The sequence below is a fragment of the Conger conger genome, chromosome 4 (genome assembly GCF_963514075.1).
Source record: "Conger conger chromosome 4, fConCon1.1, whole genome shotgun sequence".
Lineage (NCBI taxonomy): Eukaryota > Metazoa > Chordata > Actinopteri > Anguilliformes > Congridae > Conger > Conger conger.
In genome coordinates this window covers 3,417,322-3,432,341 of record NC_083763.1, presented here as the reverse complement: position 1 = coordinate 3,432,341, position 15,020 = coordinate 3,417,322, and the positions used below count along the sequence as shown (strand labels likewise).

General features: G+C 44.8%; 1 protein-coding gene across 8 annotated transcripts in view; it reads right to left on the bottom strand.

The window, feature by feature from the left end:
• The window catches only part of pabpn1 (poly(A) binding protein, nuclear 1), a 15,487-nt gene extending 4,768 nt beyond the window's left edge, over window positions 1-10,719 (bottom strand). For 2 of the 8 annotated variants that reach the window (XM_061239325.1, XM_061239327.1), the window contains exons 1-6: window positions 10,268-10,719; window positions 8,002-8,110; window positions 6,854-6,921; window positions 6,012-6,118; window positions 3,608-3,695; window positions 1,217-1,371 (exon numbers count right to left, since the gene is read on the bottom strand). In XM_061239325.1, coding sequence (XP_061095309.1) covers window positions 1,217-1,371; window positions 3,608-3,695; window positions 6,012-6,118; window positions 6,854-6,921; window positions 8,002-8,110; window positions 10,268-10,402 — 662 coding nt within the window. In that variant the 5' untranslated portion in view covers window positions 10,403-10,719. Of the gene's footprint in view, window positions 1-1,216; window positions 1,372-3,607; window positions 3,696-6,011; window positions 6,119-6,853; window positions 6,922-7,892; window positions 7,923-8,001; window positions 8,111-9,372; window positions 9,814-9,876; window positions 10,033-10,267 lie in introns of those variants that run through there. The other 6 variants (XM_061239326.1, XM_061239328.1, XM_061239330.1 and 3 more) reach the window with 6 other exon arrangements.
• Between the last annotated feature and the right edge of the window lie 4,301 nt (window positions 10,720-15,020).

Sequence of the window (15,020 nt, the reverse complement as noted above, 5' to 3'; positions counted from 1 at the left end):
ACTCACACTTTGTTATCGAGAACTCTGCATCTGAAGTTCTGCACAGCGTAAGATATTTTCACGTCAAGAATAATTTCCAGGATGATTCCAAAGAATCTCAGCACTCAGAACGAACTACCGGTCATTTTTAAACCAACTAAATCACATTTAAATCATATAACCAAGCATATATTGGGCCAGTTTCACAGACAGATTAATCTCTAGTCCTGGACTAAATTTTAGATGGAGATTCTCCATACGAAACTCAATTTAGCCGGGGACTAAGTTTGTGTCTGTGAAACTAGCCCAAAAAGTACCAACAGAGGCTAGAGGATAACAGAACCCGTTCCGAGTGAAGTCAGGATAACACTACTCCAGAGACTTCCTAAAACACAAAACCCCCATGATGCAGACGCAGACCATCAAGGACCGAAACCCAGGAACAGCACGACATATCCCGCCACAGATGCACAGGAGCCGGGTAGAGTCCATCGGCCATTTTAAAAACGCAATCCCCTCACTCCTCCAGTGACGTGTTCAACTCCCAACTCGTACAAAGAGCCTGCAGCTCATGCATGTAAAACCGGTGTGGATCACACTGCTGTGCACTGAGAGTCTGGCCGCCTCACCTGAACACATTGCAGCCGTTCGGGCACTCCTGACCGCGCTCACGGACCTCCGGCGGGGCCCGGACCTCCCGCGGGGGCCCGGACCCAGCGCCACCGCTTCTGCGAACTGCCTCCAGCACACAGTACATGCCTTTCCCTGGCCTCTCAGCATAACACAGCTCAACTCCTAGCACAGTCATTTTAAGCACATCGCTATCTGGGATGCATTCTACATGCCAACCTACAAAGCATAAGCGGCTACATTCTACACATAGCTGTTGTAGTTTACCCCTCTTCCCACCTATACCCGTCGCCATTTAATGGCAAAAATAATGCCATTAAATTCTTTGCCATTTGATAAAAGCATGGTAAAGAATGACCTTTTTTTTTTTTTTTTGATATTGACTAATTAAAGCTGCCAATCTCTCCCTCTCTCTCTCTCTCTCTCTCTCCCCCTCTCCCCCTCCATCTCGTTTCCCTGCAGTCCTCCTCCTCCTCACGCCCTGTACGGCGCGCTCGCTCACCGCCGCCGTCATCTCTTCCTCCTCCTCCTCCTCCTCCTCTCTGTCCTCGCTCTCCCCCCCCCCGCCCCGCCGGGGATTCTGGGTCGCCGCGGCCGAGCGTCTCACCTGAAGGCCCTTCCTCTGCCTCGCGGCGGCGTGTATCCGCTGTAGTACCGCGCGCGGGATGAGGCGAAGTTCCCTCCCCGTGAGCGGAAGCGGGCCCTGGGGAAGCCGCGGTCCGTGGTGCTGATGCCCGGCCGGTTCGTCCGTTTCGCTCCCACCTGCCGGAGGAGGTGGTCATGGGTAAATGTGCTGCTTTTATACACATGGTAAATGTGCTGCATTCATAAACATGGTAAATGTACTGTGTTTATAAACATGGTAAATGTACTGCGTTTATAAACATGGTAAATGGGTTGCATTCATCTACATGGTGAATGTGCTGCATTCATATACATGGTGAATGTGCTGCTTTTATATACATGGTAAATATGCTGCTTTTATATATTTATGTACATGGTAAATGTGTTGCATTCATAAACATGGTAAATGTGCTGCTTTTATACACATGGTAAATGTACTGCATTCATAAACATGGTAAATGTGCTGCTTTTATAAACATGGTAAATGTGCTGCTTTTATACACATGGTAAATGTACTGTGTTTATAAACATGGTAAATGTACTGTGTTTATAAACATGGTAAATGTACTGCATTTATATACATGGTAAATGTGCTGCATTTATAAATATTTATATACATGGGGCGACATGGTTCTGGCAGTAAGAGCAGTCCTCTCATTGGCTCAGGCAGTAAGAGCAGTCGTCTGGCAGTCGGAGGGTTGCCGGTTCGATTCCCCGCCCGGGCTGTGTCGAAGAGTCCCTGAGCAAGACACCTAACCCCCAAATGCTCCTGACGAGCTGGTTGGCGTCTTGCATGGCAGCCAATCGCCGTTGGTGTGAGTGTGTGAGTGTGTGAGTGTGTGTATGAATGGGTGAATGAGAAGCATCAATTGTACAGCGCTTTGGATAAAGGCGCTATATAAATGCCAACCATTTACCATATACAAATCTCAAATGTATTCTTTTATACTAACACACACCAAAAAATAAACATATATATAATAAAGTCTAGGGTGCCTAAGACTTCTGCACAGTACTGTACATGGTAAATGTGCTGCTTTTATAAATATTTATATACATGGTAAATGCGCTGCTTTTATAAACATGGTAAATGTGATGCTTTTATAAACCGTGCTCTGCAAACATCTTAGGCACCTGTATAACATTCTGTACAGATGAGATTTTCAAAAACAATTCAATGAAAGGTCCTAAAAAAACATACTATACATTTTATTACATTTTACTCATTTGGCAGAATAGTTAAAAACTGAATCAAATCAATATTTTTTTGTGACCACCCTTCGGCGTAAAAACTGCATCACTTCTCTGAGATATAGAACTGCAGGACAGCGTTGGCCAAGACAATCAGCAGGGAGGTTGTTCCAAGCATGTTGGAGAACCTGCTACAGTTCTTCTGCAGACTTCTGATCTCAGACAGCCTTGTTTTTATAAAACTAAAACAGTAGTCAGTAGTTGTAAAAAGTAGTCAGTTGGTTATGGTAATACGTTACTTTTTTAAATTAAATACAAAAATGTCTCTGTAAAATGAAATCTTCTGGAAAATGAATACTTGGAAATCTCAAATGTATTCTTTTATACTAACACACACCAAAAAATAAACATATATATAATAAAGTCTAGGGTGCCTAAGACTTCTGCACAGTACTGTACATGGTAAATGTGCTGCTTTTATATACACAGTAAATATACTGCATTTGTATAGTGTTTTTTTTATCCAAAGCACTTTACAACTATAGACAAGCTGAAACAGGTTAGAGTTAGAGCTGAACTAGCTTCCACAATATGATGTATACACCAGTGAAACGCACCTTTCAGGGGAATTTTTGAGGAGTCGAGCCAAATGAGGAATTGAGAAATTATGAAGAATTTACTAAATAGAGGAAAAAGTGAATTTCAGCTTGTCTTCAATGGCTCTGTCTCTGTCTCTGTCTCTGTCTCTGTCTCTGTCTCTGTCTCTGTCTCTGTCTCTGTCTCTGTCTCTGTCTCTGTCGCACGCACGCACGCACAAACACAAACAGCATTCGGGGTTAGGTCTCTTGCTCAGACTTCCGACACACCCAGGGCGAAGGATCTAACCGGCAACCCTCCGACTGCCAGACGACTGCTCTTACCTCCTGAGCTAACGTGGCCCCTAACGGAGGTATGGGAAAGGGGGGAGGGGGACCATCGTTAGCCACGGTCCACTGCTCCCCACACACACAAAAGCTCAAGCAGAGTCAGCATGCGTCACCCCGGTAACAAGCCACGCCCATAACCTTTACCTATGACCTCCTCCTCATTTGGAGCTTTTGTTCACCGCCTCCCCTGGGGTGGCGGGGGGGTAATCTGACACCCTCCCCCGCCCGCAAATACCTCTCTCTGTGTCCCCACTCACCTTAATCTGCCTCCCTCTGAACAGGGACTCATCCAGGGCCATGGCTGTCCGCACAGACTCCTTATCCGCAAACTCGATATACGCAAACCTGAAAAAAATGAAATACTTGTACGTTACGGTCATATTCCGTCACATTCTGTAAGGATCCTGAACACAACTTCATGAGATTTATGGGAGATTTTATTGAGGCTTCCGAATCCATGAAAGGGATTAACAAAGTGAATGACACTTATATTCTTCAGGTTGAGTTTGAGGGGGGGGAGAAATGGAAATTAGGACACATTTTTTCCTAGGTTATGTAGTGGAGGCAGAAACACTTCGGGGTTTTCAAGACCAGGTTTGATACGGTGCGAGATACTATTTCGCTTTTAGGTAAACTCAGCACTAGGTACACTTTAATGGTAGGAAAAGGTGAGCAGTGCAGGGCTGAACGGTCTGTTCTCGTTGAAATGTTATGATAATGCACACTACGTTATAAGGGTTAAGTAGCAAAGTTATGGTCATTATTTAGTCTGGATGTGTTGTAGATGTGTGGGGACAGGGAAAATGGCTTTTATTTAACTTGGTCTTATTTCACTTTATTATATAATTTTGACCTTTATTGAATTTCAAGACCATTAAGAGCATGGACAGGTCTGCATCGGTATGATAACCAGGTTTCTGAATGTAACATTTCAAAAATAGATATTTGGCAGATTCCGAGCAAGAAGGTCCGTTACAGTAAATGAACGTGTGGCCCCCTAGGCTACCCATGCTGGGGGAACATGCAAAGATTCCTGAAATTCCCAAACCCATTCAAAACACGAAAGGAATTAAGGAGTTAAGTCCACTTGAGGAAGACTGTATTATTCATCTAGAACAGGACACTCAAGAGACACAATTACACACAATAAAATTCAACACGGCCTTTCATTTCAGAGACAGCCTCCCTCTTCCTGCGTCAAAAAATAAAAGAAAAAGATAGCGATTTAATAAGCAAGGAATATGGGAAGAGTTCGAGCTTCCAATGCGCACGACATCCAAACGATCACGGATTCAGACATCCCGTTTCCGCTTAAGGCAGCCCTTGGAGCCGTGTGCAATTCAGATTTATGTGCAAGTGCACTGCTTAACGGTCGACCCTGCCTAACGCATCGATACGGCGCCAATGCGAACGTTACAAGAAAGCCTGAACTTAAGTACGAGGCGGCCATTACGTGGGGACCTATAAACGGGCAGGCTTGGTGGTGCAGGACGACGCCGGGCAAAACACACCGAACGCGACGGAAAGAATGCTGAATTATTCACAATCTCACTTTCAGAAGAGCGCCACGTGTTGACCGCAGAGCGGCAGACACCTCCAGGAGGAATGTCACTAAAACTGTCCTCAGAGCGACGGCCATCCATTACATTACATTACATTATTGGCATTTGGCAGACGCTCTTATCCAGAGCGACGTACAGTTGATTAGACTAAGCAGGAGACAATCCTCCCCTGGAGCAATGCAGGGTTAAGGGCCTTGCTCAAGGATCTTATTGTGGCTACACCGGGATTAGAACCATCGACCTTGGGTGTCCCAGTCATTTACCTTAACCACTACGCTACAGGCCGCCCCATCCCTCTTCACAGCAGAGACACCTTTAGATTGTTGAAAAAACCTTCGCGAGCGAGCGAAACAAAAATAGGAATGTCTCGACACTTAAGCTTATCAGAAACGTGTGGCAAGTAACTTATTAAGATCGTACGGTCCTCGCTGCAAGTTCGGGATCGAGCTTGGAGCGCCTCAATGCTGCACAAAACCAGAATATTGACCCTCAAAATACTAGTGCAAAAAAAGCTGTTTTACCGTTTTACTTAAATATGCATTAACATTTACGGACCAAAACAGAATTAGGCAAGGAGTTGTGGGTGATCTTGCTTTGAGAAGTAGAGCTGTGGTGGCATACGCTGTAGGGCACAGGTGCGTAGGGAACAGGTGCCATAGACTAGGACAATTATGGACAAAGCGACTGTGATGTCACCCACACATGCTTGCGTACAGTTTTCGTCCCACCATGTTAGTACAAATTGGGGCCAGGGATCAGGCGGTGGGGACAATGGGGGGGACCCTTATCGGGGCTGGTGCAGATCATCCACTAAGCGTAAGATGTAGAGGCTCGGAAGTGATGCAGACTGTCCCCGATTTCTCCACAAAATATGGTCCAAATGAAAAAAATAGTCGGGACAAAGAAAAAGCACCTATAGCGACTAGAGGTTATTGTGGGGGGGAAATATGAATGACTTCATATTTTGACTGTTTTGGTGCCGTTGACTGGCATAGAAACGGGCGACTGGAACACCCCTATACCGGAGCGGGCCGCAGTGGCCCTAGAGAGCCGCCTCTCTCAGTGAGGGAGCCTGGGACACGCTCGAGGCCGGTCGTACCCTTTGGGATGCCCGGTGAACTTGTCACACAGGATGGTAACTCTGTTGACGGAGCCGCAGCCGTGGAAGTGAGCCTCCAGCTCCTCCGCCGTGGCGCCGTAGTCCACCTGGGAGAGAGAGACGCCGTTAGCACGCCGTTTAAACGCTTTTAACACACTGTTAACACACCGTTTACACGCTTTTAAGACACCGTTTACATGCTATTTACACACCCGTTAACACCGTTTACATGCTTTTAACACGCCGTTTACACAGTTAACACGCCTCTAACACACCGTGTACACACTGTTAACACGCCTTTAACACACCGTGTACACAGTTAACATGCCTTTAACACACCGTGTACACACTGTTAACACGCCGTTTACTGGCAGACACCGTGCCAGATACACAACCTGACTGCGGAGAACACAGCCGTTAAGGGACCAGACCTCCCTCACTCTCTTTCTAAATGTTTTATATGAACTATGCGACACAAAAACGTCCATTTATTACATTCGTTTCTTAGCTGACTTACAGTTGATTAGACTAAGGGGGCAATCCCCCCTGAAGCAATGAGGGGTTAAGGGCCTTGCTCAAGGGCCCAACATCTGCGCTGATCTTATTGTGGCTACACCAGAGCTTAAACCATCAACCTTCCAGGTCCCAGTCATGTACCATAGCCACTAGGCTACAGGCTGCCCCAGTAAAGCACGTTAGCCACTAGGCTACAGGCTGCCCCAGTGAAGCACGTTAGCCACTAGGCTACAGACTGCCCCAGTGAAGCACGTTAGCCACTAGGCGACAGGCCACTCCTTTCATTTACACTGAAAGATGTTTCACAGAAGGCGAGCTGAACTCACATTTCCTACATAAATTGACCTGCCGTCAGCTTCCATCTTCTCCTCGATGGACATGATGACAGGACCTGCTGGAGACACGCAGAGTTAGTAGAGATCCCAGCACTCACGTCCATCAACAGCCCGTCAATCAACAGAAGAGCACGGGAGTCACTGCATCCCGTGAAACTCCCACCACAAAGATAAAGCCCCCTTTCCCCAGACTCATGCGAAGTCTTACGTTAGGGACGATCAAATCACGGTTCCCCGAGGGTCGAGAAGTGCTGGTTTTCCCCACCCTCCCTTTACCCGGGAGTCAGGTGTCCGGTCAATCGGTTAGCACTAATTGTTCAGTTAATTACCCGGGAGAGAAGAAACCCAAGGCTGGATTTGAATTTGAGGGCCAGAGTTTATGATGAAGCCTTGCGACTATGCCTCTATTGAGCTCTGCAGTGTTGCCATTTTAGGTGCATTCGCTCCTGAAAACCGAAGTGTGCAAACTAGAGAAATTACTCTAGAGAGCACATCTACAAATAGGGATCCAATTGTGCGCCTTTGAAGAAAATGTTAGCATTGAGCCCTGTATGCTCTATCCAAGTGGACCCCAACCCTGTTCCTGGAGATCTACTGTCCTGTAGGTTTTCACTCCAAATCTATCAAAGCAAGTCTCATTCAACAGCTAGACTACAGCTGCCCAACCCCGTTCCTGGAGATCTACCATCCTGTGGGTTTTCACTCCAACCCTAACAAAGCACACCTCATTCAACGGCTAGAGATCTCATTGAGCTGCTAATTAGCAGACTCACGTGCGCCAAATTAGGGTTGAGATGAAAACCTACAGGAGAGTAGATCCTCCAGGAACAGAGCTGGGGACTACTGCTCCATGTTCTATGCTTGTGACTCCCAGACTCACAGATGCGTTACTACCCCGATGTCCCGCCCTCTTCCTCTCCCTCACTGGGTGGAGGGCTCAAGTTCATCTGTTTCTCCACCTTGTTCTGTAGCTCCTTCAGCTTCTCAACCTCCTCCTCTCTCTATCTTTCTTCCTCACTCACTCACTCACCGGGTGGAGGGCTCAGGTTCATCTGTTTCTCCACCTTGTTCTGTAGCTCCTTCAGCTTCTCAGCCTCCTCCTCTCTCTCTCTATCTTTCTTCCTCACTCACTCACTCACCGGGTGGAGGGCTCAGGTTCATCTGTTTCTCCACCTCGTTCTGTAGCTCCTTCAGCTTCTCAGCCTCCTCCTCCATCTCTCGCACCCTGGCTTTAATGGCCTCCAGCTCCTACGAGGGGGGGGGGGGGGGGGAGAGAGAGAGACACCACAGAGCAAGAAGCATTAACCAATGGGCAATCAATCACACACGGAACATTCATAAACAGCCAATGACGCACACAACACGCCCGTCTGAAGGGAGGCTTGTGTCAATGGGCACAACGAAGGGATGACAGATGTCAGATCTGCAAAAACTTCAGCAAGAACAAAATCGTCCCTGGATTAATTTTTCTACATTCTAGACACAAAAAATGATGCGATTACTGCATCTACACTACACGTCTCTTGTCTTGCTTGTCTCTGTTCTGGAAAAACTAACAAAATGTACTCCTACTGACACCTATTGTGGATGGAACACACCAACAGACAAGCAAGCTACCAACCGGTTTTAAACATGAAATGTAAAATAAATAAGAAAATTATACTCATCGCCAGATACCAGCCTACACGACAATAGATTTATTCGCCCAGCAGTTCATAATGCAGAGCCGGTCGCTGAAGCTTAAGGTCTCCTGCGTTCGTGATGGAAGCCCATTTGAGCACACACTTCATATGCTGATCCGGCTCTCCCTTAGTACTGCATTGCAGAGCAGGGCTCCAGCGTCTGATCTATAGGCAGTTCGGAGGCTGGTAGATAGTGCATAGCGTTTAGATCCACCCCAGGTCTTCGGAATTTCACAGAGGTTCATCTGATGTCAAGCACATGCCCTGGAGACAACCGTAAATTCCCCTGCTTCGGGAAATGAGTAACAGCCGAAACTAGACGGCTAGATAGCCGGCAAGCCATCGATAAAAATCGGGACAGGACATGGCTGACATACAATTGTCGCATCCTCACTGTATTTCCGCTCTCTGCCCCTTTCTGCAAATACGCGTGGATGTGACAGCCCTGCCCTAGAATTCCGCACCCCCCCCCCCCTCCCCATCGTTACCCCTGCGCACACAACCCCTTAATAATTCCACATGAATACCTTGGCGTCTCCACCCCTACACCACCACCAAAAAAGAAAAAGAAAAAACAATCAGCTCATATGCAAATCTACCTGATGAGACTAATCGTATTGCTATCAGTGATCGTTGTAAACACGCGTTGTAAACTTAGCATGCATTTTAACGTTGCATTCCACAGGGCTACATTGTTACATAATGAAACAATCCCGTTTTTTTTTAAACATGACATTCCCTATCACGTTCGGGGGTAAACTTCCTCCCCGTCATTGCTGCATAACAAAATTATGCCCACTCATCTGCCTGTCAGTTACGTTAAGTTACCTGGATGGAAACGGTCAGTTGTTCAATGTCAGGATATGCGAGTTAGCACGCTAGCTAGTAAATACAGACATCCCTCTTATTCTGAATCAGCTATTTTCCTCCAAAATGGCAATCCAGTTAGCTACCGAAACCGGAGATAAACCCGACTGGCTCCGTCACTTCTGGTGACCCAAAAGCACCGTTACCTAGATACCCGGTAAACTATAAAGTTAGGTTAGCTAGATTGTAATGCATCAGAACTAGCTAGCCAGCTAGATGGAAGATGAGCAGCTAGTTAGCTAGCTTGACATCCCTGCAAAAGCCGCACCTAACAGTGCAGGTCTCAGCTAAGGTTACCAATTGCAATTAGTTAGGAAAATCCAGAGCCAACTAGCGCTCAGTACTCCACGTATTATTTTCACGAATAGCAATCCAAGTTAACTAAATAATCGGCAGCTATTTGCGAATCTACTGTGCAGCTGATTAAATGCGCGATATTTATGGAGAGAAAGGAGGCGTGTTTACCGTGAGCTCGTTCCTCCTCTGCGGTTAGACGGACTCACACTGCAGCGGCAACTAATGGCGGCCTGTCCTACCCTCGCCCCTGTCTCTTACATCTCCGTCTCACATTTTTGCGACGAAGCTTTTTTCCCCCCCACTAGTCAGGCAACTCTGGCGCAGAGAAACCAGCACCGCCGATGCGCCAACATGGCCGCCAACGCCACGCATGTCACCATCTTTCTGATTCGCCCGAGCCACAATGGCGGATAAGCTAACCGGACGATAACTGTTGCAAGGCGTGCAAATAGGATAAATGACACTACTCGTGTTCCACGTCTCGTGTTATTATGAATCGCACATACTCTGTGTTACGTTAAGAAAGACGTATTTGGTTATGATGCGACTGGTCACTCACCGGGTCCTCGATAGCGGCCTCTCCCTCTTCTAGTCCCGGTTCTTCGTCGCCTACACCGGGGTCCTCCAGCTCCGGATGACCGGTGTCTGAATCCAGCAGCGATTCCTCTGCCAGTCCGTTTCCGAACTCCGCCATCGCCCGATTCCCGCTGGTCCGACGTACCTCGTGGCTAAAACACAGGCCCCGACTCACACGGGGGGAGAGTGAGTGGGGCGAAAGGAAAAAAAAAAAACGGCGGAAAAACGCCGTTCGGTAGCGTAGCGAAGTTAAAATGTGAAATAAAAGGCCAGCTTCCGTTGCTTTTCCAGTTTTTCTGGTGGGCTTCTTGTTTCGGCGTAGGTGCTTGCAACGGGAAAGTATATATTTTTATTTACATTAAGATATATACATAGAAAAAACGGAGATTCTCCTCTCTAGCGCCGTGTAGCCAGAAACAGAAATGGAAGCCGGGGGCGGGGCTTCACTACACTGCGGTCGGAAACTCGGAATGCCATTAGTCGGATTAACATTCCAGGCACACCTTTCGGGGAATTCGGACCCATCCATTGGACAGTCGGTAGGTCATTTGTATGTTCTCACCAATTTGGCCCTACACATCGGGCTTTGGTTCGTCTGAATTCATGTCAATCACACATCTTGCAATCCAGCCCTCCCCAAAGTCTCATTTTTATTCTCCCCCTGTTTCCATTCAGGAACGGCGTTCACTTCGTCGACCTTGTTTTGGTAATGTGTTGCTTGTTCTTCAATAAAGACCACAAGAGGAACTGAAGAGCCACGTCCTTTACTCCGATTTGCTCGTCATTACGTTTATATTCATATCTGTGCCGTTGCTTTATGTTGATATGGAAGTTAGTGTTCTGTGGGGAGATTTCGCGCGTGCTAGTAGGTTCTGGAGCCCATTTATTATGTCACATATTTAGCATATTAAGCCAAATAAACTGAAGCGTATCAGTGGCAACAACCAGGGGAAATGGTGCTAAATATCTAATAACTACACTGTTCGTTACACTTGTTGTTATTGTACTTTTCATTTAATTTGGGCTATGCAATGTGCAAGTTGTCCCAGACACGTCTGAAGTGCAATAAAGTGCTATTTTAAGTGTGTGACGACCCGCCAGCTTTGGCTTGTAAGGGCATTGGGCGGTTCGTGGTCAAAGCAAAATACAGTTAAAGTAATTCCTACCTTCTACGTAACTTTCCGGAGTTACATTGACTCTGTATAAGAACCTGCTACATTTATGAAATCTAATGTAATGCATGACCGATATAATGTGAAGAAATAGGTGGTCACTCTTTTTCGTTTCATGATTACATGTCTTGCGGATAATAATTTCATTTATTTAATGAAAAAAATTAAAACACCCATATCACTCCCAAATAAGTAATTACCCCAGTACATTACAGGCATTTGGCAGACGCTCTTATCCAGAGCGACATACAGTTGATTAGACTAAGCAGGAAACATTCTTCCCCTGGAGCAATGCAGGGTTAAGGGCCTTGCTCAAAGGCCCAACAGCTGTGCAGATCTTATTGTGGCTAGACCGGGATTAGAACCACCAACCTTGCGTGTCCCAGTCTTTTACCTTAACCACTACGCTACAGGCCGCCCAGTAGTTACAATCAACCTATTAAGCAGATGTTATTGATATTTACATTCTGCTGATTGAACCAAGCTTCATTGCAGCCAGCTCTGTTGAGTATAAACCTCGCTCATATTGAACCTTACCATCACAGTGAAGCAGTCACTGCAGTCTCAGCAAGCACACAATGCCACGATCAAAGATTATTACAGAATAGTTCAAATAAAATAAATTGTTGAAATCAGTCTGGGTTTCTAAGGCTCTGGGACTCCACCAAACCACAGTGAGACCCATTATCTCCAAATAATGAACAATTTGAAACAGTGGTGAATGTGTGGGGACTGCCTTGGGACCTGGACAACTTGCCATCATTGAAGGAACCGTGAATTCTGTTCTGTCCCAGAAAATTATTTTGGGGAATGTCTGGTCATCTGAGCTGCTGAAGCGTAATTGGGTTATGCATCAAGACTGATCCAAAACACAAAAACAACTCCACATCAGAATGCCTGAAAATAAACTAAATTAAAGTTTTGTAGTGGCCTAGTCAAAGTCCTGACTTGAACTCAATGGACATGCTGAGGCAGGACACAAAATGAGCATTTCATGCAAAGAAACCTGCCAATTTGTCCGAATCAAAGCAGTTCTGCAAATAACAACTAAAATAAGAACAGCCTTGTGGGCTAAAATTCCCCCACAAGGTTGTGAAAGATGAATATCAACTTGTAGGAAGTGTTTGGTTGCAGTAATTGCTGCTAAAGTTGGTGCAGCCAGTTATTAAGTTAAATGGGGCAATTACATTTTCACATGGGCGATATGGGTGTTGATAATTAAATTTATTTAATGAAAAAAGTTATTAAAAATGTTTTATATTTACTCAGGTTCCCTTTGTCTAAAGATCTGAAATCATTCAGTGTGACAAACAATAGAGGAAATCAAGAAGGGGGCAAATATTTTTTCACACCACTGTCGCCATAGGTGTATGAATTTCAATGATGTGTGACTCTCAATACATTATTAATACAGTGGCAAACCATAATATTTAAAATATTGGACAATAATAAAGTCAATAATTTTTGGTCTAGTCAAAATAAGTTACAAGAAAACATTCACATTTTACATTATTCATAATCATATTTGAATGCAAAACATCGGTTCGAAGTTTGTTCTTAGTATGGTGTTAACCCTTTGCACTATTATTATTAATATATTATTTGCATATAAAATGACACATTTCCGTCCTCCATTTCATGTTGGCTTGGTGCCTTTTCTTGAGAAACCTCTATCACATGAGAAGACGGGAGGAGGATCCTGTACACAAAAGGATAGAATAATTCAGAACATTCAGGAGTTATAAAACGGAACAAGTGTGGCACAGACGTGCAGTGGACAGCACTCTCGCTGGGTCTGAACACAGTCCTGTCCGGTCCGGTCCAGTCCTGTCCGGGGCCTTTCTGTGCGGAGTCCGTATGGCATTCCTCCCACAGTCAAAAGGCATGCACATTAGGCTAATTGGAGACTCTAAATTGCCCCTAGGTATGAGTGTGTATGTGCCCTGTAAAGGATTGGCAACCTGTCCAGGGTGTATTCCTGCATCTCACCACCCGATGCATCCTGGGATAGCGCCAAGGGGCCGAGTTTCCCCTGGCTGCCCTGTAATTTGAACCCAGCAGATAACTATGGTCATAGGCCCCGCAAAAATGTATTTAAAGTGTTGCAAAGCCTCGAAGTAAAAAATAATCTTTGAAGCTGTTTTTCTGAGACACTGTATGGTCCAACCATATGTTCTTTCATGTGAAGAGAAGAAGACATATCCATAAACAACTTCCATAACTGGTGTCAAAATGACCTGGGTCCATGAATCATTTGCATTTCTTTAACCGTTCAGGAACAACAACACATTTCATATAGATTTCTGAAATCAAATAATGAATTAAGTCATTATCATTGCACTTTTTGGTTAGCAGTGATACACAGGATTGTTTTCAGATACTACAGAATCTAATTAGTTAAAATAATTTTTCTAAATTCTTTGACCCAGGGTTCAGTGTGAAAACAAGACAGGGTGTAGAATGAGAAACATTCACGCTGCATCTGCTGCAAATTGAGGATGGTGTAAAGAGAAATCTGGTTTGGAGGCAGCTTCATCTCAACACAACGCTGCCTCATTAGTCACTGGGTTAGAGGTAGTTCTTCCATTTTATGGTTTCAAGAATCTTTATAGCACTACTGAGCTCTCAAAACGCATTGAAAGCAAACTCTATATGCAGTTAAAAATGTAAAAAAACAACCAGAAATCCTGACCCTGAACATTAAATTCCAGAGCTGCTCTCTCACAGAATCTGCAGTAGGCGTGCTAGCTGTACAAGGCTATAGTATAAACGTTTAAAAAAAAAAGTATTTTAAGTCAGTGTTCTAAAACCGCATTGCTATCAATAGTGATCATTACATCACAATTCTAATCACATATTTACGTCCTCACACCTGAAAGGGTTAAGAACACTGTGCAGGAACTTCATCGTCACCAATCATTGATTCTGTGCCATCAGAATGAACTTTTAATTCCTTTAATTAAAAAAATAAAAAAAGACAAATTCCTGTGAGCAAAACAATTTGGAATGAGTGTATTATCATGGTAAACAACGCAGCCAAAAAATAACAGATTTTCAGTCGAGGGACACTCTTGTCGTTGGACTACAAACTGGCCTTTATACTCCAAACATGATGCGCTCTGATATTGACATACAGTCTATGGCTAATGAATTAAGCCATAGACTAAAATGGCTTTCAGAGAGAGACATTTTGGATTCAGATTTATCACAGAGGTTAGGCATAGTTTAAGCATTCCTCTGAGATTAGCATTTACCAGAATTGACAAAAAAAAAAAAAAATTAATAAAAAAGCAGCCAGTGTGAAATTATTAAAATTATTTTTTTCTTTAAATGTGCCAGGCCATGCTGGAATTGATTTTATGGTAATATGCAATATGTATGGTAATACGAACGGCAATATGGAAAGTCGACATTTGAATATTGAAGGTGTTGAGAGAACTGATTACATACACAAGCTATGTTTGGAATGATCGGTCTACTCTATTCTGTCCCCGAGAATACCTTCAAGTTCTAAAACATGAAATCGCTGTTCTTATCTGCATTTCACTTTCCCACAACCACAAT